General features: G+C 32.2%; 2 protein-coding genes across 2 annotated transcripts; one reads left to right on the forward strand and one right to left on the reverse strand.

Annotated features, from left to right (window-relative positions):
- Nucleotides 1-934: 934 nt before the first annotated feature.
- On the forward strand, nt 935-26371 carry LOC111414810 (SET domain containing 3). Its single transcript, XM_023046256.2, has 4 exons — nt 935-1810; nt 24898-25012; nt 25510-25637; nt 25692-26371. Exons 1-4 carry the CDS (start codon nt 1047-1049, stop codon nt 26170-26172), a joined length of 1488 nt encoding a protein of 495 aa, XP_022902024.2. The 5' UTR covers nt 935-1046; the 3' UTR covers nt 26173-26371.
- LOC111414809 (titin-like) lies at nt 5534-15604 on the reverse strand. Its single transcript, XM_023046255.2, has 2 exons — nt 15268-15604; nt 5534-7922 (listed from the first exon to the last, which is right to left on the reverse strand). The coding sequence occupies exons 1-2, from the start codon at nt 15427-15429 to the stop codon at nt 5898-5900; spliced, it is 2187 nt and encodes a 728-aa protein (XP_022902023.1). The 5' UTR covers nt 15430-15604; the 3' UTR covers nt 5534-5897.
- Nucleotides 26372-27420: the final 1049 nt, after the last annotated feature.

The raw sequence follows: 27420 nt of genomic DNA on the forward strand, positions 1-27420 counted from the left end.
TCGTGTCGTCATTAATTAATATTAGAAATTTGGCATCGTTATTAATCACTAGATGTTCTTCCTATTTTAAACTTATATGCATCCCCCACTTCTTATTTTCGGTGTATAGTCTCTTTATCATAAATTCTAAATCATATGCCACTTGCGCCAAGTCTACCTGGTCATCCACAAAATCGTAGTGAAAAAAGTCGGTGGTTATTTATTGGTAATCCCATTCTTTGGACGTTTCTTTTCCACTCTTTCAGGACAACTTCTACATATGCGTTAAAGAGCATCAGCGATAAGAGAGCTGACATTCCTTTTTGATGAATTTGGATGAATGATTTATCAATGTTCGATATATCATATCGAAATTTATAGTTGCCACAAAGTCCAAAGGTAATTTAAACTTATGCTATCACATTTGTGTATTGCAAAAGTTTTTTTTTTCAATTTTCGAATATAATTTTTGAAATTATTACCATAATTCTTTAAAATCAAGGATATATTTCATCTATAACGTCCGGAATTCGGGTAACTCCCGGATTTCACCCCCACATTTTTTTACCTACATACGGGGCGGTTAACGTACAGGTAGAAAACGTAATAAATCAACCCCATTTACAAAACGATCCCTATTTCCCGGGTGTAGCCTCTAAATCGCCGTTTCTAAGTAGCATGAAACTTGGAAAAATGTACCCATAAATCATCTCGGGGCCAAAAGGGGCACTTTACACGCCTAAATAAATACATTTCCAGTCCAACTTAGAAAAAATCACTACAACATATTTCAAACCTCAAAACGAAAAATAATTCCAATCCGTGTTATCGTATCAACTAAAATTTGATTTTATAAGCTTTAAAATGATTTAAACTTTAAATTTAAATTAAGTTCTTAACACACAGCGACATCTATCCGCAAATTTATACAACGTCGTACAGGAAAAGCTATTTTTGAATTAGTACCCCGGTAAATATCGCGGTTTAACCACGTGTTTGCAAATACCAATTGTTACAAAACAATCTTATCAGTGTTAATAGAAACGAACTTGAAACCATCGAAAGAAATGGGGAAAAAAGCCCACACGAGGCACGTACCAAAACAACAAACCAAACACCGAGCAGCACATAACCTTACTTTCGGTAACGAACTCGAAACGCAAATCGATATCCTTCTTAAACTCACCACTCAAACCCCAAATGCGAACGTTAACAAAGAATTTGAAGCCGTAAAAGAAATTTACGCGGTTCTAGACAAGATAAGAATATTAGAAAATAATATCGATAGTAAATATTTCCGCGATGATCGAAGTAGGTTGGACGTCGCCATTTTAGAACGGTTTGGAACTTGGCTAAAAGAGTTTGGCGCCAAATTTGAAGGAACAGCTATAAAAGAATTCGACGGTTATGATTTGGGTTTAAAAGCGGAAGTTGATATCCCGGTCGAATCTTTAATTATAGCCGTACCAAGAAAGCTGATGTTAACTGTAGAAGCGGCTAAAAAATCTGGGTTAGGTCATTTAATCGAAAATGACAAAATCATGCAAAATATGCCGAACGTTGCTTTAACAATTTACCTACTTTTTGAGAAATTTTCTCCGGATTCTTTCTGGGAACCGTATTTTAATATACTTCCGCAGAATTACTCAACCGTTTTATACTTTAATTTAGAAGATCTCGAGCTATTGACGGGATCTCCGACGTTCAAAAGTGTTTTGAATCAAATAAAGCACATTTCTAGGCAATACGCGTACTTTCATAAGATGATATCTACAGCTCAGGATTCTGCATGCGAGGTATTAAGGAAAAGATTTACGTTTAAAGAGTACTGGTGAGTATAATATAGAAATTCAAAAAAATATTATTTTTTTGTAATTATTGTTTTGTTAATTTGGATATTATTAATCATAATGACCATAACATTAATCAGATAAAAAGAAGGAAGCAGAAAAATAGGAAAAGGAAAAAACAGGGTTAAAAATATAATTGAACGAGTTGTTACAGTATATTTTTGCCCCCGAATGCGTTTAATATTCATTTAATTTAAGTTCTGCTGCAGCATGCGCCAAGTTTCCATGTAATGTAGAAACATTTGTTAGGGATGTTTGCAATTATTCTTTGACAGTATTAGAATAGAGAAACTTTCTCAATTATGGTTTTTAAAACTTGCTTTTTAGAGTTATTTTTAATTGCCAAATAATATAACAGCGTGGGATAAATAAATCTATAACACTTAAGGGATTCATTTAATGCGTTATGGATTTGATTCCAGTATAGAATGAATATTCATGAATAGTATATCTTAATATTAGGGACCGTTGGTTCATCCAAGATGGATTTTTTTTATATGCAAGACGGAGATAGCCATAAACAATATTAACATATCGAGTCCGATAAGAACTCCTTTCCAATTTGGGTTGGGTTGGAAGTGTAGGATTTGTTTAGGAAGGCATCCTATCGGAATCTAATCCTATCTATCGCAGGAATCATGAGGCTAGACTGCATCAGCTTTTATTATTTTGCACGTCGGTGCTACATACGACTTGGGTTGTGAACATCTTCAAGTAATTTACGATAGGAAATTACTAGAATTGTGGCGGACAAGTTTATGTAATGGTCGGAAAATCTTACTAATTTGATTCTCAATCATTCCTACATCAACTTTGCATTAGTCCGAGACAACTCTGTTTAAAATTTATATCATCGTTTTATCGAGTCCTCAAAGTGTTTTGGCAAGTCAAGTGTACATCAAACTACATCTATGAGTTTACTCTACTAAATACAGCCCTAGGGTTCTATCAAGGCATCCATTACTTCAAAACACCATCAAGATTACATTTCTTTATCGGGTTTGCATCAAAACTGCATCTAGGAGTGAACAAGACTCCTTCAAAACAATGATATCTCGATACAGTCTTTATTAAATTTGCATCAAATGTACTTTGACGTCCTTATCTTGACTTATATAACGTATATAGTTCCATCCATCAAGATGCAATCTATAAATTAACTGCATCCTCTTGATAGATGCTTCTGCCTTGCTTGTTAGCTTTTTACTTCAACTTTCACATTATTACTATATGTATAGTTACCTTTCATTGCTCCAGTATACACTGGAAAATTACATATATCGCAAAATGCTTTATCGACTTATTTCCACTAATTCGGAAATAAAAACCTGAGTCCCCAACCTGAGTTCAGCAACTTTTTCACTTTGTAGACTATCAATGTGATTATCGTCAAACCTCGTGATTGACACTTTTTCTTTATGTCGAATTTTGTGCCTGGAAGCTACCATTTGCGGGCAGAATTAATTTTGTTACCATTTGAAAAAAACTGCTGCAGAATCGCATCGAATGCTTATGGAAGCTTATTATAAAACAACTCGCGGATCGATTAAATGTGACACGACAAGCCGTTTCCATGCGTTTGAAAGTCATGGGAAATATCCAGAAGATGTAAGAATCTATTCCAAATAAAATGAATGAAAAACAGCAGGAAAAGCGAAAAAAACGTGTGAAATTCTGCTCACCAGGTACAAAAGAAAATCATTTCTTCATCGAATTGTGACTGACGATGAAAAGTGGATCCATTTTGAGACTCAAGGCGAACCCAAAACCAGAATCGACATTGGCTGTAAGGCCAAATTATTATGCACGGCAAATAATGTTGTGTATTTGATGGTATGACAAGGTTGTGACTTGTAATATTTTGAAATATATCTTATTAACAATTAAACCAACGCCAACCCATGTTATCCACGCCGAAAACCAACTCTAGACCAAATCACAAACCCCAACCCAATTCCACAGAGTTCATTCATACCCAAAACAGCATATTTACTTCGAAACCAAATACAACCTCAATTGATTAAGGTTCAATTCTAGCTGATACACACACACTGCAATGGGATACAACATAAATTACAGCCACGATAGTTCAAAAACGATAATTACTGGTATGATGCAAAGTAGTGACCTCCAGACTAACCACCAACATTGACGGTAAGGCCAAATCGTTATGGAAGACAGACAATGCTCTGTGTTTGGTGAGATTACCAAGGTGTGATCTATTATGTGCTGCAAAAATGACTCGATAACTGGTTTGTCTCAAAAGAGCAACAGTTTTTTTGGCGTTGCATGCTAAAATTGTCAGGCAGAAGAGGAAAATGTATATCTAGTGATTTTCATACAACAAACTTGTATTTTCTACACAAAAATTCCGGTTTCATAATTACACACCTAGTAAGCAACAAAATTTTACAATAAATAGACGTGATTTGAGTTGTCCTTAAGATGATTAGAAAGTCTTTAAGGTTGCTTTTCTTATCACACATACACCAATTCTATTGGCACTATCAATCCTATCGATGTTGAATGAGAAGCTTGTGATATATAAGATGTCACGAAAGTACCATTTTAGAAGGTTAAGCATTTTATCTTCTTCAATACCATGGCAATTAAGAAACAAATCTGAACATAATCACCAATCTGAACCCGGATCTGAACCCGGATCATAATATAAGATGCAGGATTGAACAAGCTAGAACAACCTTTCTAAGATTTCGAAAATTTCTTACGAACAAGAACCTGAATTTCAGCCTCAGGTATAGGATGGTAAAGTACTACGTCTGGTCCGTTCTCCTATATGGGGTTGAGAGATGGGCGCTTGCGAATCGAAGCCTTCGAAATGTGGATCCTGCGGCGAATGTTTAAGGTGTCTTGGGTCGATCACCTAAGTAACGAAGACGTTATCTGAAAGGTACCATTTTCAACGCCCCATTCTCCAGGAAAAATTGAGAGAGGAAAAAGAGGAATAGGTAGAAAAAGATTATCGTGGCTATAGATTTCCAAACATTACAGAATGCTGCACATGATAGAACCATCTGATAGGAAAAGCGATGAATACATACGCAGGAATGCATGGCACTTTAAGAAGAAGAACATTAATTCTTTAAACGCACCAAAATCTATAATTAGTGATGCTAAACTACAGGATTCATGTTAACTTCAAAGAATAAGCATAAACATTTTTTTTCTAATTGCATGCATTTCATACAGCTTTGTTCCAACAAGCGGTCCGAGTCGTCGTGTACTCATCAAATACAATCGCACATATCAAATAATGTCGTCACATTTCAGCGGATTTCATTGCATTATTGAACATATGCGATTGCATTTGACGAGTAGCTTTGGAACAAAGCTATTGTAAACAATTTCAGACATCAACAAATCAATTTTGTCATTTAAAACCGGCTTAGACATAAATTTTAATTTATTTTGATTGAAAAAGATTTTATATCATAAAATTTCAACGTTTTAATGAATGTGTTTTTATACTCACTAATTAATTCATGAGATGACCCAAAACATAACGATTTACGTGGCCGTATTGAAATAGACCTTTTAAATATTTAAACCCGGTTTGAATTTTAAGTTTAATTTATTTTTATCGGATGAACTTCAATAAATACTAGGTACTCCTATAAATAAAATACGAAACACTATTAATTTTAAATTACAAGTGAAATATGAAATATAAAAACAAATTCGTGTATATTTACAAATATTTTATTATTTATTTTATTTATTTACATATCTAATACACGTTTTTTCTTGATAAAAAAAATAATGGAAAAAAATGTTTTGGCAATAAATAACGATGCAGTTTATTAATTAAGTGTAAATACGAAACGAATGCTTTTTTAAATATTATTCCCAATTATTATTAAATGGTAAATTTTACCTTTCCACACATATTTTTTTTAATAATCACTCTTCAATAAGAAGTCTTTAATTTTCTTATTCTAAATCCTTAAATACAACATTAAATTCGTATTGCACTAGAAAACACACAAATACTTATAAAATAATTCATCAAAAATTATACATAGTGTATCAAAAAAATATTTTTTTTTATCACTGGAAAGGTTTTTTATCATTTTCCCACGTATCTGACATACTTTGTAAGTGCTGTTTGTAAAAATGTTTTTTCCTACCCAAAGTTTCCGACACGAAAGTTTTAAAAGTTCTCTTCTGCCCATCTTCTAATATAGAATTGAATTTTGTGCAGCTAAAACTCCCGTTGTAGCAGAGTCTCCGTTTATGCTTTTGGGACCATTTAAAAATAACCAAAATGGTTACGAATATAAATAAGGACACTCCAATAATAAGTAAACTAGCTAGAATCGCATGTTTAACGCCGTAAGGAAGTTTTATAAAAATATTTCCTTCTTCATCTTGCAACTTATCACGTTCATCAATATTTAATTTTTCGTTACCATTTTCCGATATCGAATTAGAACTGATTTCGTCGTTGACGGTTAATACATCTTCGATTTCATCAAGATTTTCAACCGTTCCTTTTTGATGCGTGCTATGATAAAGTTTATCGTAATCTTTCCATATCGTTTCTGATATAACTTCTTTGTATTTTTTATCCATTTCAATTTTATACGTTGGAAAACTGGTTATGGTGTATTTACTTTTATCTTGATTTTCTTCCAAGTTTTCTTCATCTGAACTTTCGGTGGTTGATTTTTTCGTTGTGATAACGACCTCCGTTGGTCGTCGACTTTTCGGCACCCTTTCCGTCGGTTTAAAATGAACAAATTTTCCGATAAAAACTTTTTCAGGTTCGGGTTCTTTAGTTTTATTGTGGAAAAGATCTGCAAGGTGTTTTTGACTCGATCCTCGTTCCCGCAACTCAACTAAATCATCAATAGTCATATTACGATTTGTTAATATCTTTGTTAAACTTTCTTTCGTGTTTATATCTTTTAAGATTTCGAAAATTTCATCTTTGGCTGTTATTGCTGCGATTTTTTCGGGGATTCTTTCGGTTGTTCGAATTAATCCGGTTGTTCTTAATAATTCGATCGTTTTTATTGCTTCAGTTACATCTTCAAATTTATTTTTTTCTTCTGAAACTTTATTAAGATCGAACGACATTCTTAGTGGTTCGTCTTCTTTTTTAGTTTCTTTTGGGGGCCCCATTAAGATGTTTAAGAGTTCACTAACTGGAATGCTGTAAGGTTTTGGGGGTTCCGGAGTATGTGGGGAATTATTTTTATTTGGGATAATTCTCGGGATTGAATATCGATTTAATTTCGCGTTTGTAACCGGTAATCGAATTGTTTGTGATGTTTTGGGCGCTTTCGTCGATGATTCTGCATGAGATGTTGATTCCCGATAAAAATCATTTCCAAATTCGTTTATATTCGGTTTGTAATCAATTACGATGATGTTTCCTAATTTATTCGGTTTTTCTTGGTTATTCGAAGAAACATTAACGTTATATTTGAGGTTGTTTTGATTTATAAACAAACTTTGCACATTTACTTCTTTAACAATTTCGGGTTTTTCGGGAGGTTTCGTTATAATTTCGATTTCGTGTTCTTCTTCAACGGGATTTTTATATTCAGTTATACTTTCAACTTCATTCGTTTTCTCGGTTAAAGCATAAAGTGCTTTCTTTTCGCCATTCAAGAGGTCCGATAAAGTTAAATTCCTTTTCTGTAAAATTTCGCTTAAACTTCCAGCTTGTTTTAATAACATTTTTAAATTTAAAGCTTCATTGTCTATTAAAACACCTTTTTCGGTTTGAGTGCCTTCTTTTACGTCATCTTTTTCGATGTGGGGTTGATAAGTTGGGATAATTCTTCTTCGTTTGTAATTAGTTACACGTTCTTCATGGATCATTTCATTCCACATTTGTTGTTCTTCTAGCTGAGGTCTTCTTCTTGTGTTAGTTGGGAGAGTTTTTTCTTCTTCTTGATTTTGTTGAGTTTCCGTTAACGAAACCATGGGAGGGCGACGTTTTCTTTTTCGTATTCTGCGCCGTTTTGGGACTTCACCATCTTTAGGTACAGTTTCCGGTTGTGGATTTAATTCGGGAATCCATCCGCTTGTATCTAAAGGCACAGGATCAACCGCCTTCCATTTCTGGAATTAAAACATAAATTGTTTAAGTATCTAATGAGTTTAGAATTGATGTTATAGAATTAGAGATGTAATAAGGAATGAAATGTGGTTCTTTAGCAACATGATTGTATATTACGGTAATGTCATCATTATTTAAGGTGAAATCCTCGCCTAAGAAACTTCCTGATTACTTGTTCGTAGTTGGGTTTATTACTACATACATGGATTTCTTGTTTATTTGTTTTCTTCGCGGAGAAGAGAAAATGTAGGGTTTAAAACTCGACAGATGTGGAACTGGGAATGGTTTTTGAAAATCGGTTTTATCGCCTCAACTAAAACCGAACTCTTGCTTTCACTGTGTAAGAATCGAGTCGAAAAAGGAAAACAAGTACGCTAACTCAAGAGGCTGGCCATATGGTTTGGCGCAAAAACTCTCCGGTTATAAATATTAACTTAAATTAATCGATCCCACCCAACTTTTCTCTCCGAGAAGAGAAAGAATTTCTCTTTCGAAGTTTCCGAAAACTTTCTCCCTAATCATCAATCCAACTAATAACCTTGAAACAAACTAGTAATTTAAAAAAGATTTTTTTAAATTAAATCTCTCAGTATAAAGTTATTTATGGCATTATTTCATTATTTGTTCAGTGTCTAAAGAGTTACATAAAGAATTTCAATGAGGTAGTCTGGAATTTGAATTGTGATGAGTTATTCTTGAATGGTTTGTTTGATTGTTATCGTTAAACGACGATGAAGAAGAAAATGTTACTTGAGTTAAACTTTCTCCGAGCTTTAAGTGTTATTCATTACGTAATGCTTTAGTAAATAATTCCTTTTAAGATATCTGTAGAAACTCATTTATTTTGAATTCTAGTTCTAGTGAGGTCACTTTAAAGGATTCAACCTAACCCAGACTTGTAAAACTACACTCATTGAGTTCAGTAGGTTCGCATCGACGCTAGTAGCAAAAAGACAGAAAGAAAGAGAGACCCAGTGGACTTGTTAGGAGAGTTCTACATCCTTGTTGCGACCTCCCAAGTTAAACGGAAGTGTCGGAGCCGGTGATAGACCGAATGGCTTCTAAGAAAAAGAAGAAGCCCGATAAATACGTCGTGACGGATAAAAAAATACGAATTCTTCCGGCTCACCATGCCGTTTTATGGGCGGGTTTACCTGCTTTGCCGCTCGAAACAAGGTTTCGTATCGTCTATTTAGACCTGCTTTTAAAAGAGTAGAACGAACGCAGTGGGATTACGCAAGAACTAATCGACTCCAATGAGCTATGTATTGGATGTAAAAAAATAACAACGTTGAAGCCGGTGTATAAATGTGTGGTAATGGTTTTGTTGGTGATCAAAGTTAAAAGGAATTTTCTTATTTTTACCTATATATTTAATTAGATCAGTTTTCAATGAATTATTTTTTTCACTTTGATAATCTTGATGAAATAAAAGTGAAAATTAGAAAATAGAAGTTAGAAATCATGATATTAATTAAACCTCTCGAGAAAAATGTGTCAGTGAAATTTCTCATCACAACACCAAAACAGCCGTTTAAAAAAATTAAATCTTTACAACCTAGATTGATAGATAGAAATTGTTCGTTTTATTTCAAAACGAATTACACACACACAACCCAACCCACGTATCTTAACAATAGATTTGCGTCTTGCAAACGTTGCGAAACAGCCGAACGATAAAAATTCAAGAATAAATGACCAGCACTGGCCTTAGAGAACAGCGCTAATTTATTTCTAATTTCAGTCTACAAACCGTGAACACTAAAACCTCTTTCAGAAAAAGCACGTTTGCAAACCACATGTTAAGAAGCTAAAACAACCTAAAAACAACCATCTTAACCAACATTCTCTAGCCAGATGTTCCAATTGCACAAGAATTTTTTGAAAAAAGTTGATTAATCTTGTTTAGTAAAAAAATATTTTTACTAGAAGATTTATTGTAAAGATAGTGTCACGAATGAAATTGGCCGTGGTAAATTTGCATGCAGAATCGATTCGAGATAACTCTGAGAAGTCTTCGTCGCGTCGGGCAACTCCTCCCCAAACCGTTCATAAAGAAAAATAAGCACGTATTCGCGGTCTTACTCGTACATACGCTAATCTCGTTTGTGTGTACAGACATCGAGTGTATTGTACATCCGCTGAAACCCATCGTCGTTCCAGACTCATGTTAAATTACCGGCATCCTTTCTTCATTTAGCAACGCTTACTATACATGGAAAAACAATTTTGATGGCTTAAAAAATTCTTCGAAAAGATAACCATTTATAGACTTATTTTATCATGTTACAGACTTAAAAAGAGTTTCAAATTATAAAAATAAAAAGTGAAATCTCTTCCTGGTTTTAAACTCAAATCTCCATCGATGCAATTAGCAATGATCGATTTAATTTCAATTTAGAAGCAATTTCTTATGGTTTTCTAAGAATTTCTCTTTTTCTCTTATTTCTCGAGTATGTAATAACGTGCTAATTTTGTTAAGTAACAATAGGAGTCGTGCATTGCACAAATTCACGTGTAATTATATAAAAAATAACTTGTGTAATATTAGAAAATTATTTAATCCTTCTTTTATAAATCATTTATATATTTCAATTATTTGTATCTAATATGTTTCGAATACAACCTAAATTAGAACTACCACAAGATTTTAATATTTACAAGAATCCAAATACGGAATAACCAATCATTGAAAGTGGAAGTTTGTGTCAAAACATCTCCTTGATCTTGACTATCTAGAAATAAAGTGTCGGGTTAGGGTTTGTATTTCTTCACGATACCCGATCTCATATATGTTGCGCATTGAGATCTGATGATCTGTTGCCAATGAGAGGTTATATAGGTCTTTCCAAGAGTGTACTAAAAAGCTAGTGGTTGCTTGGATGTTTTCTATTCAGCTTTTGGATGATTTTCTTCTGCACCATTTTGAATCTATAAAAGGACCAGAAAGGTATATCGATATACATTTTCACTGACAGAAGGGGCCGCCCTAAAAGCAATTCAGGTCTACACGTGTCAATCCGCACTGATTGGAGAATGTACTGGCAACCTGAGAGGCCTAGCTAGGGACAATGACGTTACTCTATACTGGGATCCAGGTCACAAAGACATCGAGGGCAATGAAAAGGCGGACAAGTTGGCCACCTTTCCATTATTTTCTTTTTGCCAAGCCACCCTTAAGTTTTATATAGGTTTACATGAATACTTTAGCTTTATGTAATCAACATTTTTAGTGCATCGTAACCAAAATAAAGACGCAAGCAATCTTTATATGTTAAAAATCTTTTGAATAAACCGCCCAAAAATTGAGTCATCTATTTGGTCATGTCTTCTTCACTGCCAATGTTTAAAGTTATTTGCTTCTCTATCGTGTTCTTCAAACAATCGCTACTGAATAACGGAAGTTTTTCGTTTTCATCGAAATGAAGGCTTTTTCAAAGATAATCTAGATGGCAAGCCATTATTCATTTCCTCCTCTTTTATTTTATGTTGGCAGTGTTGTAAGGTGTTCCAAGTAATTTGTTAAAGTAAGTTAACAAATTTGTTACAGAAAAGTAAGGAAAATCAGATGACATGGATAAATTGCACCAAAAAATTGTATACCTCAATCCCCTTTGTTAAAGTAAATTCCAACGATCCCTGAAATGCCCTAGTTTCTATAAAACCATTTAAGTACACAAAAATATTAAACCATGATATTATTACATTCTAACATATGAAATGCGACTTGAAAAGAGAAGAGTACACTACTAAGGAGAGCAGATTGAAAAACAGGGTGATGAGTACCAAAACAGTGGTCATGATTAAAAGGAGAGATGAGAAGAAGATATGGATTGATGATAAGAATCTCAATAAGAATCTTCTAAAGATGTTAATCTGTATAGAAATTGCTCAATGAGATTGATGATTTATCTGAAATTTTGCTCAGAATTAATTTCAAAAAAATCCTATGGCAGTGTGCTAGTATTCTTTCTGAACACCGGCTTCAGACGCAATTGCAAGAAAATCCTTTAACTAAGCCTATTGAAACTGTCGAACAAAACATATTCCAAGAAATGCTGTTCATCGTACTATGGACATTATTTATATGTGTTGGACATTGACTTGTATGTGCACATACACATACAAGTCATTGTCACAAGTGGTATACAGTGGTCAGTGTAGGATTTAGAAGTGCATGTCTCGCCACACCCACCTTGTTCACATCAGCCAGTATAAAAATTTTTCAAAAGCTAAGGTTTCACTCAAAGGCGTGTGTGAATATGTAGTTAGCCATTCTTCTCCAAGGATCCTCATTCTGAGGTTGGTCGGAAAGGGGCAAACACACTTGTGTGTATTTTATCGTATTGTTCAAAATCTCGACAAAGAGGGACATCATTTACCAAGTCCTACATAGGGTTTCGCTGTAGATATAAATTGATCAGAGACTGTATCTTATCCGTTCAAGAAGTTTTGTGGGAAATGCGCTTAATCGATTCTATATGAGTAGCTAAAATGATGGTGTTTTTAATGCTAAAACAAAATATCTAAATAGTAATTATCGCGATCATTGGAATTAATATATAGTCAGCAGTAAGTTTTATATGCCCCTAATGATTTAGAAAATCAAATTTGAACATTATCGGAACATCATTTCGCCTTGGTGAACCATCAATGTAGATTTTAACGTTTTTATGTATTTCTGTGGAACTACTGTAGATTAGGTATTTGTTTATAGAGTGTCGAGCTGTTGCCAAATTGGTTATCACGATCTGAATATGTACGTTTAGTGGTTGTAAATTTACCATAACTTCTGCATTAAGCAATATTATGAGACAAAATTCCACCATTAATTAATTTAGAGTTACAGTTGTTACACGAGTGTTACAGACGATGCTTCAAGAGAAGCCCTGGTTGTGTTGAAGAAATTGCCAAAATCAAGAGTATTCTCAATTCACTCATGACAACCTCTACTACATATCTGCAATTATTCAAGAGCTAATCGAGAATTTCTCTAATAATCATTTAGTCAATAACTATTTTTTCAAGGCAAATCCTGTTTGAGCATCATATGTTTGAGTACACAAGTCCTAATATTAATCAAATTGATTAAAATTCACTTAGCTTTTATTGATTTTATTAAAAAAGATTTGCTGTCAAAGTAATGACTAGCAAAATTCGTTTAATTACACTTGATAAGATCTCTTAAAATGACTTGCTTTTTAAAATTAAGTAAATAATATAAAAAAATACTAAAATCATACATAAATAAACTAGAAAAGGTGCCCAAAGACTATAAGTTGCTTTACTAAACACTTTTTTTTGATGCTCCAAACAAATGAATTTCCCACATCTGGCACTTTTAAACCTAGATTTTCGGACCATAGCTGTAGGGCAGAAAGATCACCGTCCTGATGTGGATTCTAAATATAGCTGATAGTTTCACGGAGTTCTCTTTTTAAGGTTGCCTTTTCCAAACGTCTTAACATCTGTGGTTTAATCATATCTAAAGCCAATTTTTTAGCTAAGATCTTTGGTTTTGCAATATTTCTTTATCATCTGCAGCACTCCCTCTCAACAGAACCTTAGAGTTGTATCCAGTTTAGCCACGACGACTTTTGCATGTGTTCACAGCATAGAGGCTATCTCAGCTTGATGTTTAGGAATGATGGAGGAATCTCTCTTTTATTTTTTCTGAGTACCCACTGTAATTTTCTTTTCGAAAAGGTTCTTTGCTGTATCTATGGACGTGAACCAATTGTCCATTGTTAAGTTCCATGAAAAGAAGATGTGAGTTTTTCGCAGTAATACTGAGCCACTGGGATATTGCCATAATATTCCATTACATAAATAGAAAATCTTAGTCGTTGAATATACAACGGTTATGCTACACTGAGCTGAGCCTATACCCCAAAGGTTACCTATTGCCTCTTCGAGGGTAATAATCGTGCTGATGTGTTCCTACCTTAACGTTATCTGTTGATTTTTTTCAAAATGCATTAGAAAAACTGGGGTACAGAGATGTACCTCACAATATAGCATAAAACAGTATCATTTAACCTTAATCTTTAAAGAAAGAGGAAAATCTGATTTAACGACCCTGTTCTAACGATCCTAAAAAACAAAACATACAAAGAAGATTAGTTTTTACTAATCTTATGTTTGTGAGAATTATTAGACAATAGAAGACGATTAGCGGAAATGAGACCGTCGGTGTCAATTCTGAAATTCACAACTAATCACCAGAACTCTCATTCATACTTAAAAATTTTCTCTTCCCGTTTTTTAAACTAGGTAGAATTTAAACAATTTCAATTTTCCACCCTTAACTTTAATATTTTTTTTTGAATTGTTAATGTTTAATTTAAAAATAAATCAACAGTGATATAAAAACCTTGACATTGTTTTGACCGTAAGAAAGGTCGCGGAATCATGTTAATAAACCGTCAATATATCAGTTTCAAAGCCGAGGAGAATCACAAGCTGTAGATTTCTATGTGTGTACTCAACAATCGCGTAGAAAGTCAACTCTGAGTTTCTAAAACGCGGTTTTCGCCAACACGGTGTGTACAGACGGTATAGAAATTTCCTTCGAAACGCGATCCGCGAATCGATAAATATAAACCATTTTAAAAGAATTTTAAAATAGGTTTCTAATACCTGTATTAAGAAATACAAGTATATATTGCGGTTACAAAGTTAATAACCTTTTTACATTTTTCATTTAATTAAGTAACATGATAATTTCAAAAAATAATCTATTATTTAAAATTACCTACATCCGTTAATTTTTTCATTTCAAATCTTACTAATAGAAGTGATTAATAATATATAACGAGAATCGGAGTTAATTGTATAACTGTCCTTCCTGTATATTAAGGACTCATGAATAATAATTAATTTATTGTATAACTCTTATAACTCTGCTCTTAGAGTTTAGTTATGACATTATAAATGCACAGTTACGGTTAGCTTTTTGAATAACAAGTGGAATAATAAGGTGTTCTTCGTTCAAAAACAACTTATTATTCAAGAAATAATAAAGGGATTTATTCTTTTCCCTTTTTTTTTATTTACAAACTCACTTTAGTATTCATCGCCCACATCATAATCTCAATTTTTATCTCAAACACTTAAAGTGTGTTTGAACAACGTCTACGTGTTTCTTCATTTCAAATTCGACAAAGCTCTTTTGTTGAAATGTTTAATGCATTTGACTTTGTCTACAAGGACTTTTTAGAAATCATCAAACGAATTTCTATCTTGTTTAATTTCCGATATCATTTCCGATTTCTAAATAAACAAGAAAAACCTTTTATCTTTATTTTTCTACCTGATCCAAATAAATATGTTTATTTTTGAACTTACATTATCCATATTAAATTCATCTTTTAAAGCTCGAGAGCTTTCGAATGTCGGTAAGGCAACGTCAATTTCTTCTGACGAAGAAGACGTTCCGATTTGGGCGACACAAATAGCACATAAAAGACAAATCACTTGAAAATAGAGTTTTTTGGATACTAAAGTCATCGTGCCACACACTCACTGTGTCTATTTTAGTGAACGAACTATAAAAAAATGTTTAAAAATTCTAGGTTTAAGTTAATGTTGAGCTTGATGTGCGCGTTACGCGTTGACGGCGACGTACACACAAAGAAAAGAACTGGTAAAATGACAACAGAACCATGTGCTGCTCGGTTTCTACCACTGGCTCTCGTTGCTCGTTGCCCACCTTTCACCAGAACGCGCTTTAACAACACTTTTTAGGTGGGGGGATAACTTTTTGAAATTATATTTTCTTCTTAAAGAGTTCATTAACGGCACTAATTTTGATAACGATTTAAAAATATTGTTTTACGTTGAGAAACACGTTTAAAAAACAATTCGTTTAGGTTTGTTACTTTTAAACTGTCGAATAAAAAATAACAATCAACAAGTTGTTTGGGTTGAACCTCGAATGAAAGATAAAGTAATAACAACCACGCGAGTTTTTTTTTATTATTATTTTGACAATGAGGAAACATTAGTTTAAAACTAATTGGTTTAAAAATTTAAGAAAGTCGTTTAGTTGGTTTTCTTTTACAATTAACAACTTCCCGAAAAGATTAACGTTCTTTTTTAATTATTATAGTGTTCATAACGAAGTCTTAAAACTGTTAATTATTAAACAAATGGTTTTATGAACCGGTATAAATTCTAAAATTACAACAAAAATTAATTCGTCTATGCTTGGCCCATTCACTATCCCTTCAATTTTGCGTCAGTCTTATTAATTTCCCATTTTTGGCTTCTTTTTGAACCAGTCATTCGATTTTAGAAATAATAGGCGTCATACATTTGGGCAAAGTCTTTAAAGTTTGTGTTTTTTATTTACTTAGCTGAACGTTTCTGATTTTTATGCCAACAAGATGAACCTTTTAAATAATAAGGATGTTGTGGTGGAAGTTATACGATAAAATATTGCTCATTTAGCTTTTTTATTTCTTCCAAAGAATGTAAGTTCGTATATTTGCAGAGTTTAAGGCTTTGATTCTCAAAGAGTCGCTGAATTTCTTCTTCAGAGATCTTTGTTTAAGCAAAATTTTTCGCTTTTGTAACTCACTGAACAATATTTTTCTTCTTTTTTTCTTTGCCGCGACATTTTTCTCATTTCTTCATTACAATAAATGGTAGAACTCGGGATTCTAACATATTACAGAAAAACTTTTAGAACAAAAGATGTACAAAATTTTATTCTAAACAATATTGCTCTCTTGCACTTTTGCTTTCAGATGCACAGATATCGAGAAATAATACGAAAATATGAAAATATGACGAATTTGTTGCTTTTTCAAGATATTAGTGATAGCACCCGAGAATAGGAGCATGTTATAAAAAGGCTTTTAGAATAAAAGTTGTAGCAAATTTTATTCTACATAATATTGCTGTCTTGGACTTTTGCTCTCAGATGCATAAATATCGAGAAAAATTCGAAAATATGATAATTAGATGAATTTATTAGTTGATGGTAGAGGTAGGGATTCGGAACATATTACAGAAAAGCTTTCAGAACAAAAGATGTAGAAAATTTTATTCTAAACAATATTGCTCTCTTGCACTTTTGCTTTCAGATGCGTCAATATCGAGAAAAATACGAAAATATGAAAATATGAGGAATTTGTTGTTATTTGAAGATATTAATGGTAACACTCAGAAATCGGGGCATGTTATAAAAAAACTTTTAGAACAAAAGTTGTAGCAAATATTGTTCTAAACAATATTGCTCTCTTGCACTCTTGCTTTCAAATGCGTCAATATTGAGAAAAAATACGAAAATATGAGGAATTTGTTGCTTTTTCAAGATATAAGTGGTAGCACCCGAGAATCGGAGCATGTTATAAAAAAGCTTTTAGAATAAAAGTTGTAGCAAATTTTATTCTACATAATACTGCTCTCTTGCACTTTTGCTTTCAGATGCATAGATATCGAGAAATAATACGAAAATATGAAAATATGACGAATTTGTTGCTTTTTCAAGATATTAGTGATAGCACCCGGGAATAGGAGCATGTTATAAAAAGGCTTTTGGAATAAAAGTTGTAGCAAATTTTATTCTACATAATATTGCTCTCTAGCACTTTTGCTCTCAGATGCATAAATATCGAGAAAAATTCGAAAATATAAAAATTAGATGAATTTATTAGTTGACGGTAGAGCTAGGGATTCGGGACATATTACAGAAAAGCTTTTAGAACAAAAGATGTAGAAAATTTTATTCTAAACAATATTGCTCTCTTGCACTTTTGCTTTCAGATGCGTCAATATCGAGAAAAATACGACAATATGAAAATATGACGAAATTGTTGCTTTTTCAAGATATTAATGGTAACACTCGGAAATCGGGGCATGTTATAAAAAAACTTTTAGAACAAAAGTTGTAGCAAATATTGTGCTAAACAATATTGCTCTCTTGCACTTTTGCTTTCAAATGCGTCAATATCGAGAAAAAATACGAAAATATACAAATATGACGAATTTGTTACTTTTTCAAAATATTAATGGTAACACTCGGGAATTGACACATGTTATAAAAAAACTTCTAGAAAAAAAGTTTTAGCAAATATTGTTCTAAACAATATTGCTCTCTTGCACTTTTGCTTTCAGATGCGTCAATATCGAGAAAAAATACGAAAATATGAAAATATGATGAATTTGTTGCTTTTTCAAGATATTAGTGGTAGCAGCCGAGAATCGAAGCATGTTATAAAAAGGGTTTTAGAATAAAAGTTGTAGCAAATTTTATTGTACATAATATTGCTCTCTTGCATTTTTGCTCTAAAAATGCATAGATATCGAGAAAAATACGAAAATATGAAAATTAGATGAATTTATTAGTTGATGGTAGAGCTAGGAATTCGGGACATATTACAGAAAAGCTTTTAGAACAAAAGTTGTTGGAACTTTTATTCTAAACAATATTGCTCTCAGGTGCACTAATATTGAGAAAAATGCGATAACATAAAAATAAGACGAATTTGTTGCTTTTCCAAGATAATGGTAACACTCGGGATTCGGAGCATGTTATAAAAAAACTTTCAGAACAAAAGTTATAACAAATTTTGTTGTAAACAATATTGCTCTCTTGTACTTTTGCTTTCAGATGTGTCAATATCGAGAAAAATACGAAAATATGAAAATATGACGAATTTGTTGCTTTTTCAACATAATGGTAACACTCGGTAATTGAAGCATGTTATAAAAAAACTTTTTGAAGAAAAGTTGTAACCAATTTTATTCTAAACAATATTGCTCTCCTTTATTTTTGCTCTCACATGCATAAATATCGAGAAAAATGCGATAATATGAAAATTAGATTAATGTACAAGTTATTAATGAATCAATGATAGAATTCGGGATTCTTCTCTTTTTAAATGAAATAAATAACCTTGAGATTTTCAAACATTTAAGAATGAATCAGTTGAGTCCATTTTAAGATAAGAACTTCTTGGAAGGATAAATATTGATTTTTCAATATCATTTATTAAACCAATAATAATAAACGGTTTTCCTATTGATAGAAGAATTAGTGTCTATGAAATTATTAAAAATTTGTTTATTGATGGTGCAGTTAACTAAGAAAAATATTATCTTACAAATTCCTTTGAAATTAGTTTAATCACCCAGCAATTTTGAAAAACAACTTCCTTAAAAGATAATTAAACAACATTTTTTAAACTTTCTCTTAGACGTTAACATGGTAATTAATCATTAGCCAAGCGTGCAATGAGTTGTTAAATGATTAATATTAATCCGATCCCATCCCCATGTGTTATCCTTTGGGACGTCATCGTCATGCTCAATCTCGGAACATGCGGGAGAACTGTCTACGTGAATTTTCGAGCGTACACCACGTTTTACTCTTCAACAAAACTAAATGGTTCTCCGTCTATTCCCCTATCTGCCCCCTGTTATTTTAGGATAGTAATGCTAGTGGAAGTGCTTTTGTTGCGTCTTATCTTTAAACTCAGTAGTAGGTTTTACTTTTTTAAGTCGTGCGTCGTTGTAAAATGATAAAAGATTTTGGACATTATTAGAATTGTTTTTAAAGTAACTTATTTAAGTTAGAGATAGCTTTAAAAAAATTTAAATAACCAAATTAATTTGGATTTAGATTTTGTTTGTTGTTTTATGAGGCATATGGTTTTTTCTTTGAAATGGGTGTCTGTTTCTCATCGGCGGTACTGATTTATTTTGATTCTGATAAACCTGAAAGGTTTCCGTAATGAACGCCTTGAGGAGTTTAACCAGGATATCGAACAACCATGATACGCCAAATTTAGCGTTCCGGGCTAATTTACCGTTTCCTATACTTTTCAATATACACCAAGTTTCGTAAAAAATAACCTATTACCGGATGAGTTCTACTTTTTCTTGTAAACTGATAAAATTAACCAGAATATTTTATCGTTTCTCGTTAACTACCCAAATAAAGGATCCCTGTTTATGGCCTTTTTTCTTTTATCTTTTTTTTATTTTTTGAATGCAGATATAAACATCAGGTAGATTTCTTTGGCGCCTCACCTTTTCATTCTTATTTTAAATTTTCGTTCTTTTCTTTATCTACTTTTTTGAACCTCCCCGATTGTATACAATAATTAGTCTGAACGGTTTGTTTTAAAAAAATATTTTTGCTTGGAAGGATCTTTTTTTACTTGCTTTCACCACCGAGCACGTTCTGTATAATTGGCGAATCTATGTAGCAAAAGTGGAAATTGCCACGGTCGGTCGTACACTTTCAATTACAAAAGAAACTCATCCCGAAGAGGTATAGTAAAGTTCGACTTTCCCCAACAAACAACAAAAGTTAATTTCAACAAACATCTATTTCTTTCTTCTTCCCGTCTTTTTAATTATATAGTGAAAAATCATTAATTTCAATGTTTAGAGTGTAGCATAACGATTTGGAATAAAAATAAAATGATTTAAAAGAGGGTTGAAAAGCTGGAGTAGATCTTTGGTAGCATTGAATACTTTACCAATCTACTTAATTTTTGCTAAACAGTTTCTACAAATAAAAACTTAACTCGAGCACATTTAGCAAAAGTTGTAGTGTTTCGTTAAGATACTTTTGGAATTTCTTGGTATTTGAATTTCTGGTTTCTAGAACTTGCGATATTTGAATAAAAATGAAATTAATAAGAAAGCTGATAAGATATATTATTTATTGATTTTCTTTCCATTTTATATTCAATGTAAATAAAATTCGATTTTTTGCACATCAAATGGATTACTTTATTTATTTCTTTTTCTCTACCGGTTTTACCACATATTAATTATAGCATCATCAGGAGTCGTTGAGTGTTTCTTTATATGTTTTTATTTTTAAATTACACTGAGAACCTTAGAGAATTGAGATTGGAGAGGATTAAGAAAGTTCTTAAGAACTAACCAATTAACGTATTCTCCTGATGATGCTATAATATGTGGTGAAACCGGTAGATAAAAAGAAATAAATACAGTAATCTTGAAGTGCAAAAAATCGAATTTTATTTACACTGATAAGATATGTCAACTTATTTGGATCCAAGATGCAAAATGAACTTTTTTGATGCTGATTTAACTAACGAATCAACTCTAAAAAGAGAATACTTTAATTAATAATTGGTGATATTTCCACAAGGATCCTTCAAGAAATTAATTTTATAGCGAATTTTGAAAGTTGTCGATGAAAATTGCAACAACGAAAATTTTATCAAAACTTCAAATATTGTTTTCTCAAAAACTAAAAGTTATTTTTCAAAACTAGTTGGTTCATTAGAAAGAGGACACTTTTATTAACATTTTGGAAAATGTTCATACTCATATTCCAAGAAATCGATTTTATACGAATTATTAAAATTTAATCGGCGAAAATTGCAAATTTTGAAAAAAGTTGTCGATCATTTCAAAAATTTATTTCTCAAGCACTAAAAGTGATTTTTCAAAACGACTTTTTGCCTTAAAAAGAGGATGCTTTAATTAATAATTGGTGATGTTTCCACAAGGATCCTTCAAGAAATTAATTTTATAGCGAATTTTGTAAATTATTGATGAAAATTGTAACATCAAAAGTTTTATCAAAACTTCAAATATTGTTTTCTCAAAAACTAAAAGTTATTCTTCAATACGGGTTGGTTCATTGGAAAGAGGACACTTTTATTAACACTTAGGGAAATTTTCATACTCATATTCCAAGATCTGGATTTTATACGAATTATTAAAATTTAATCGGCGAAAATTGCAAATTTTGAAAAAAGTTGTCGATCATTTCAAAAATTTATTTCTCAAGAACTAAAAGTGATTTTTCAAAACGACTTTTTGCCTTAAAAAGAGGATGCTTTAATTAATAATTGGTGATATTTCCACAAGGATCCTTCAAGAAATTAATTTTATAGCGAATTTTGTAAATTATTGATGAAAATTGCAACATCGAAAATTTTATCAAAACTTCAAATATTGTTTTCTCAAAAACTAAAAGTTATTCTTCAATACGGGTTGGTTCATTGGAAAGAGGACACTTTTATTAACACTTAGGGAAATTTTCATACTCATATTCCAAGATCTGGATTTTATACGAATTTTTAAAACTTAATCGGCGAAAATTGCAAAATATGAAAAAAATAGTTGATCATTTCAAAAATGTATTTCTCAAGAACTGAAAGTGTAGTTCTCAACTTAAGATTGACTTGTGAAATTAGCAAGTTGAGTTCTCTTACAATTTTAAGTCCTTGTTTCGAGAATTCGCAGCAACAGCTGATTATCACTCTGATACATCGTTTCTAGATCATTTCGCCCAAGAATTTCAGCTTCTGTATTTGTATGTTCTTGTATTTACATTTTCTTGTTCTTCATCTACAGCTTTTTAGTCAATAGCATCATCATTTCTGAATTTGTTTCGACATTTTCAAAAGATCATGTTAGTCTTTACTATTTATCGTAATCAGCTGGTAATGAATCGGCAAGCATCGATTAAGAAATCAATCGAGTTATCTTCTTCTTCTATGACGCGATACTCCGATGTCATGCTTTGGCCTCCTTTATTAGGGTTCTCCATTCCTGCCTATCCCTAGCCCTCCACTTCCAACACCTCACACCCAGAACCCCCATCGTGTCCTCTTCCGCAGCATTCGTCCATCTAATTCTTGGCTTTCCGACTCTTCTCTTACCATCAAAATCGCTATTTCATCCTTTATAACGAAGGCCACCCCAAACTCTTCCTTCAGGTTTCCCGCTGTAGCAGATGGTTTCTAATTTTTTTAATGGAGGCGCTTGCAGAATCCGAAGGAGTACTCATTTGTGACTTATCATCATTATGACCTTGTCTAGATGAGCTATATCGATCGTGATCTGTTATGGCATGATTAAGTGGAAAATCTGCTCAAGAGATTACTTCAGCTATTTCTTTTTCTGCAAAATTTAACAAAAGTGCACCTACACAAATATTAATTTCAGTGTATCATGCAACCGTTCGATCATATACCTCATACACTATAACTGCTTGGAGACATACTAAAAATCATTGTTAAAATAGATCAAGTGTTACTCAATATGACGCGATAGCCCGATGTCATGCCTTGGCCTCCTTTATTAGGGTTCTCCATTCCTGCCTATCCCTAGCCCTCCACTTCCAACACCTCACACCCAGAACCCCCATCGTGTCCTCTTCCGCAGCATTCGTCCATCTAATTCTTGGCTTTCCGACTCTTCTCTTACCACCAAAATCGCTATTTCATCCTTTATAACAAAGGCCACCCCAAACTCTTCCTTCAGGTTTCCCGCTGTAGCAGATGGTTTCTAATTTTTTTAATGGGGGCGCTTGCAGAATCCGAAGGAGTGCTGATTTGTGACTTATCATCATTATGACCTTGTCTAGATGAGCTATATCGATCGTGATCTGTTACGGCATGATTAAGTGGAAAATCTGCTCAAAAGATTACTTCAGCTATTTCTTTTTCTGCTAAATTTAACAAAAGTGCACCTACACAAATATTAATTTCAGTGTATCATGCAACCGTTCGATCATATACCTCATACACCATAACTGCTTGGAGACATACTAAAAATCATTGTTAAAATAGATCAAGAGAAAGTTTTACTCAGCTAAGAATCATCACCTTCCTATCCCATTATATTTATAATTACATGTTTTATGTTTAAAGCTAATGAACGGTTGTATGGCACACAGTGTATATAATTCCTTCCAATATATTGACTACTTTTTAGTTTGGTTTATAACTCCTTGAATTGATTAATTTAATTCAAATTTATTTAATCTATAAATTAATTTGTTCCTCTTTTTGATTCGTTTAACGATTAAATTTAACGTCATAAAAACATAATCTTAATTGCTTCCTAACTTTTCCGAAACGCAACATGAATTGACGCAACCAAACGGATTTTACATCACAGTTAATACCCTGTTTTAAAACAATAAAGTTTCTCTTTGTTTCTCTACCATCAACACAAAAAATGTTTAATCATATTACTCTCTCTCATCGTTAAAGGAGAAAGCCAAAGAGTAAATTACGACCTTTACTCCATGACCTTCAACTAGCGAAGCTTCTTCATCACCCACTTGTGCTATGTTCTTAATAGAGGCGACAACTGGCTGTTGACAGGAAGAAGGGCTTTGTTTTGTCTGAAAGGGACCACCCAATATGAATTTCAGTTCATCTCGGAATGTCATTTGAAATTGAAAAATAAAAGGAAAATAACATAAAATACCACAAAAAATTCTTTATCTGGATCGTAAATTGCAATTAACCCCTTTAATTGGAACAATTAAACTGCGATCGTTAACTTTTATACTTTATTTGAAAATGGGATGATTGGGAAAAATTAAATACCTTCTTTTACGAGTTAATCAATGGTGTTATTTTTGTGACATCCTTTCTTTTTAACTTTTTCCGCTTGATTTTTCTTTTAAGATAAGTAATAAGAAAGGTTTTTCTTTCGATTGTCGTAATTGACCTTTTCAGTGAAAGTACAACTTAAAATTTACAAGAGACTCCCGAACGTGATGTGAATTTACAACCTTCGATAGCCCGCTTTCTTTGGATCGCTCTTCTTCGTTCTCATACTTTCCATTTTAAACAATTTTAAAGCAATTTAAACAACAATTCGAAATTTTATTTTATTTTGTTTTAAACTTTCAACTCGCGGTCGGTTTTAATTACTTCCTACTTTTTCAAACTTTTTATTTATTTTACTTCATCTAGACGTAGATTATGGATTGAGAAGTGAATTTTCATTTCAGCTACATTTCATGTACGTTGTTTTGGTTGAATAACTTTTAAGTTCATGTGTATAAAATCGAGAGAACGAAAGTTTTACTCATAATAATCAGTTTTAAGATTAGCATTGGTAATTTGAAATTGCAACGGAATTTATTTTTAGTTTCACTTTCTACAAAACCGATAACGGTTGCAATAAAATGATTTATTATTCATCGCTAAAATTTTTATTTCTATTTTGTTACAGTTGGGCTGTTTCAACAATTATGACACGGCAAAATACAATTCCTTCCGAAGATGGAAAAGAACGGGTTAATGCACTTATTCCACTTTGGGATATGTGTAATCATACAAATGGAAGTGTGAGTTAAATCAAAATAGAACTAAAACTAGAACTAATACTAGAATTAACACTACACTTAGAACTAGATACATTTTGGTTTAGCCGTACATGTCTCAAGACGGCTAATCTCGAATATTTCTAGTTCTAGGTCTAGTGTTAGTTCTATTGTATGTGCTAGTAGTATTAATTCTAGTTTCAGTTGTTATTCAGCATCTGGTCGTTGAATATTTTTATTCAACTAAAACTACAAGTAACACTAGAGTTAGAAATAAGTCCTGTTTTGGTTCAAAAGTTCTGTAGTTCAGAACAGTTCTGAATCTTTCTGCGCATACGTACAATATGTAAAACGTATGATTAGCAGAAAAGATTAGAACTACAGAACTCTTGAACCAAAACAGGCCTACAGAAACACTCAGGTTTGGTCATAACTAGCTATAAGTCTAGAGTTAGTTCTAGTGATACTGTTAATTTAAAGGCAAATGTTTAAATTATGTAGATTTTTAATAAATGTTTTAGATATCAACTGATTACAACCCCGAATTAGATAGATGTGAATGTCTCGCTATAAAAAATTTTAAAGCTGGAGATCAATTATTTATTTTTTATGGTCCAAGAACAAACGCAGATTTATTCGTCCATAATGGGTATTTAAATTTAATTTTTGCATGATTATGATCATCTTGATAATTTTTTTTTAGATTTGTCTATGAAGAAAATGAATTTGATTTTTATCCGTTAACTTTAGGAGTGAGTCAATCAGATGTTCTTCGTGATAAGCGCCTAGAAATTCTTGGAAAATTAAACATCGACTTATCAGTTCCGTTTAAATTAACGAAAAATTCTCCGCCAATTGATGGTGATTTATTGGCCTTCTTAAGAATATTTAACATGAATGAAGAACAATTAAATCATTGGTTATCCGGAGATAGATGTAACGATTTAACTTACAGCGAATGCGCGTTGGAAACTGTTTTGGAAAAGAAAACGTGGATGTTTCTTCAAATGAGAATGAAATTGCTGCTTTCTTCCTACAAAACAACTTTAGATGAAGATTTAGGTATGATTAGTAATAAAAATAGTTGTAATAAAAACTTAATTATACGGTTGAAAGTTACTGAAAAAAGAATACTTTATTGCGTCTTAGAGTATGCTGAGCAATGTCTTAAACAATTTATTTAAACAATTTTTAGATAGTTTTAACAGATTTTTGGGATTTTATTTCTTCTTTTTGAATTTTAAATTAATCAAAATTTACTTACTATGTAAGTTTTAATTATTATTTGATTCTTGAATTCGTAATATCAATTTTAATGGACAGAAAAAGCTTGCAGTATTAATAATTTGTGGAATTAAAAATAAATTATTTTTTGCTTCGAAACGATTTTTAACCTGCCATCTGTTAAAGAATTCCTAGAACTGCCTAAAGATTCCTATTCTCTCATTTTATATCTAATTTAAATTTAAATAATTTCCTTATCCAATCTTATAACAATAGTAGTTGAATTAAAACTAGAAGTAACACTAGATCTAGAATTAGAAAGTTTCGGGTTTAGCCGTGCGTCTTCAGACTAGTTTTAGTTCAATAAAAAAGTACACCAACTTGGTGCTGAATAATACCTGAAACTATAACTAACATTAAACTTAGAACTAAAATCATTCGCGTTTAGCCGTGCGTCTCTCAAGACGGCTAAACCCGAATAATTCTTATATTGTGGTTGAGTCCATATGTAAGAATATATGAAAAACTTAACCCTTGGTAATTGCGGTTAAGTGAACAAGAAAAAAGATTTCTTGTGGTTGCTTGATTAAAAAGATGGATTTGAATTTTAGTTATTGGTGATTTCGGAGTAGGTAAGTTTTTAAAATATTCTTTTTAAAAATTTTAATTCTTAAATGATTAATTATTGCAGATAAAACTTCGATTATAAGGAGATATGCCGAAGGATGGTAATTCCATTTTATCTTAAAAATATTTTGAATTCATTTCTTGATTCCGAATCAATATCGGTGGTACAATCCTTGTTTATAGATATACATAGTTATTCAACCGATGTTAGTTTGTGCACATGATACCCAGATGGCAGGGTAATTTATGTGTCGCCATTCATAAAAATTTAAATTTTACTATACGCGCCCTTACGTATTACTACGAAAAACGTAAAATAAGTTGCATATATTTTAGTATTTCTTGCATAGAAAAAAATCGATAAAGTGTCCTTCGAGAATAATACCGAATTGTTGGAGACTATTCGTCGGTAGGTACCGATTTGTAGACGCTAAATTTTTTTAAGTAGGTGTATGAACAGGTTTTATGAGAGGAAACCAACTGCGTTGAATCTTTTTAAGAAGTTTGTTTTAAAGATTATATTTTATATACCGAGTCATTCAAATTGCGACTACCTAATAACTCATAAAACATTAATTTTA

This window comes from Onthophagus taurus, chromosome 11, assembly GCF_036711975.1.
Source record: "Onthophagus taurus isolate NC chromosome 11, IU_Otau_3.0, whole genome shotgun sequence".
Classification (NCBI taxonomy): Eukaryota; Metazoa; Arthropoda; class Insecta; order Coleoptera; family Scarabaeidae; genus Onthophagus; species Onthophagus taurus.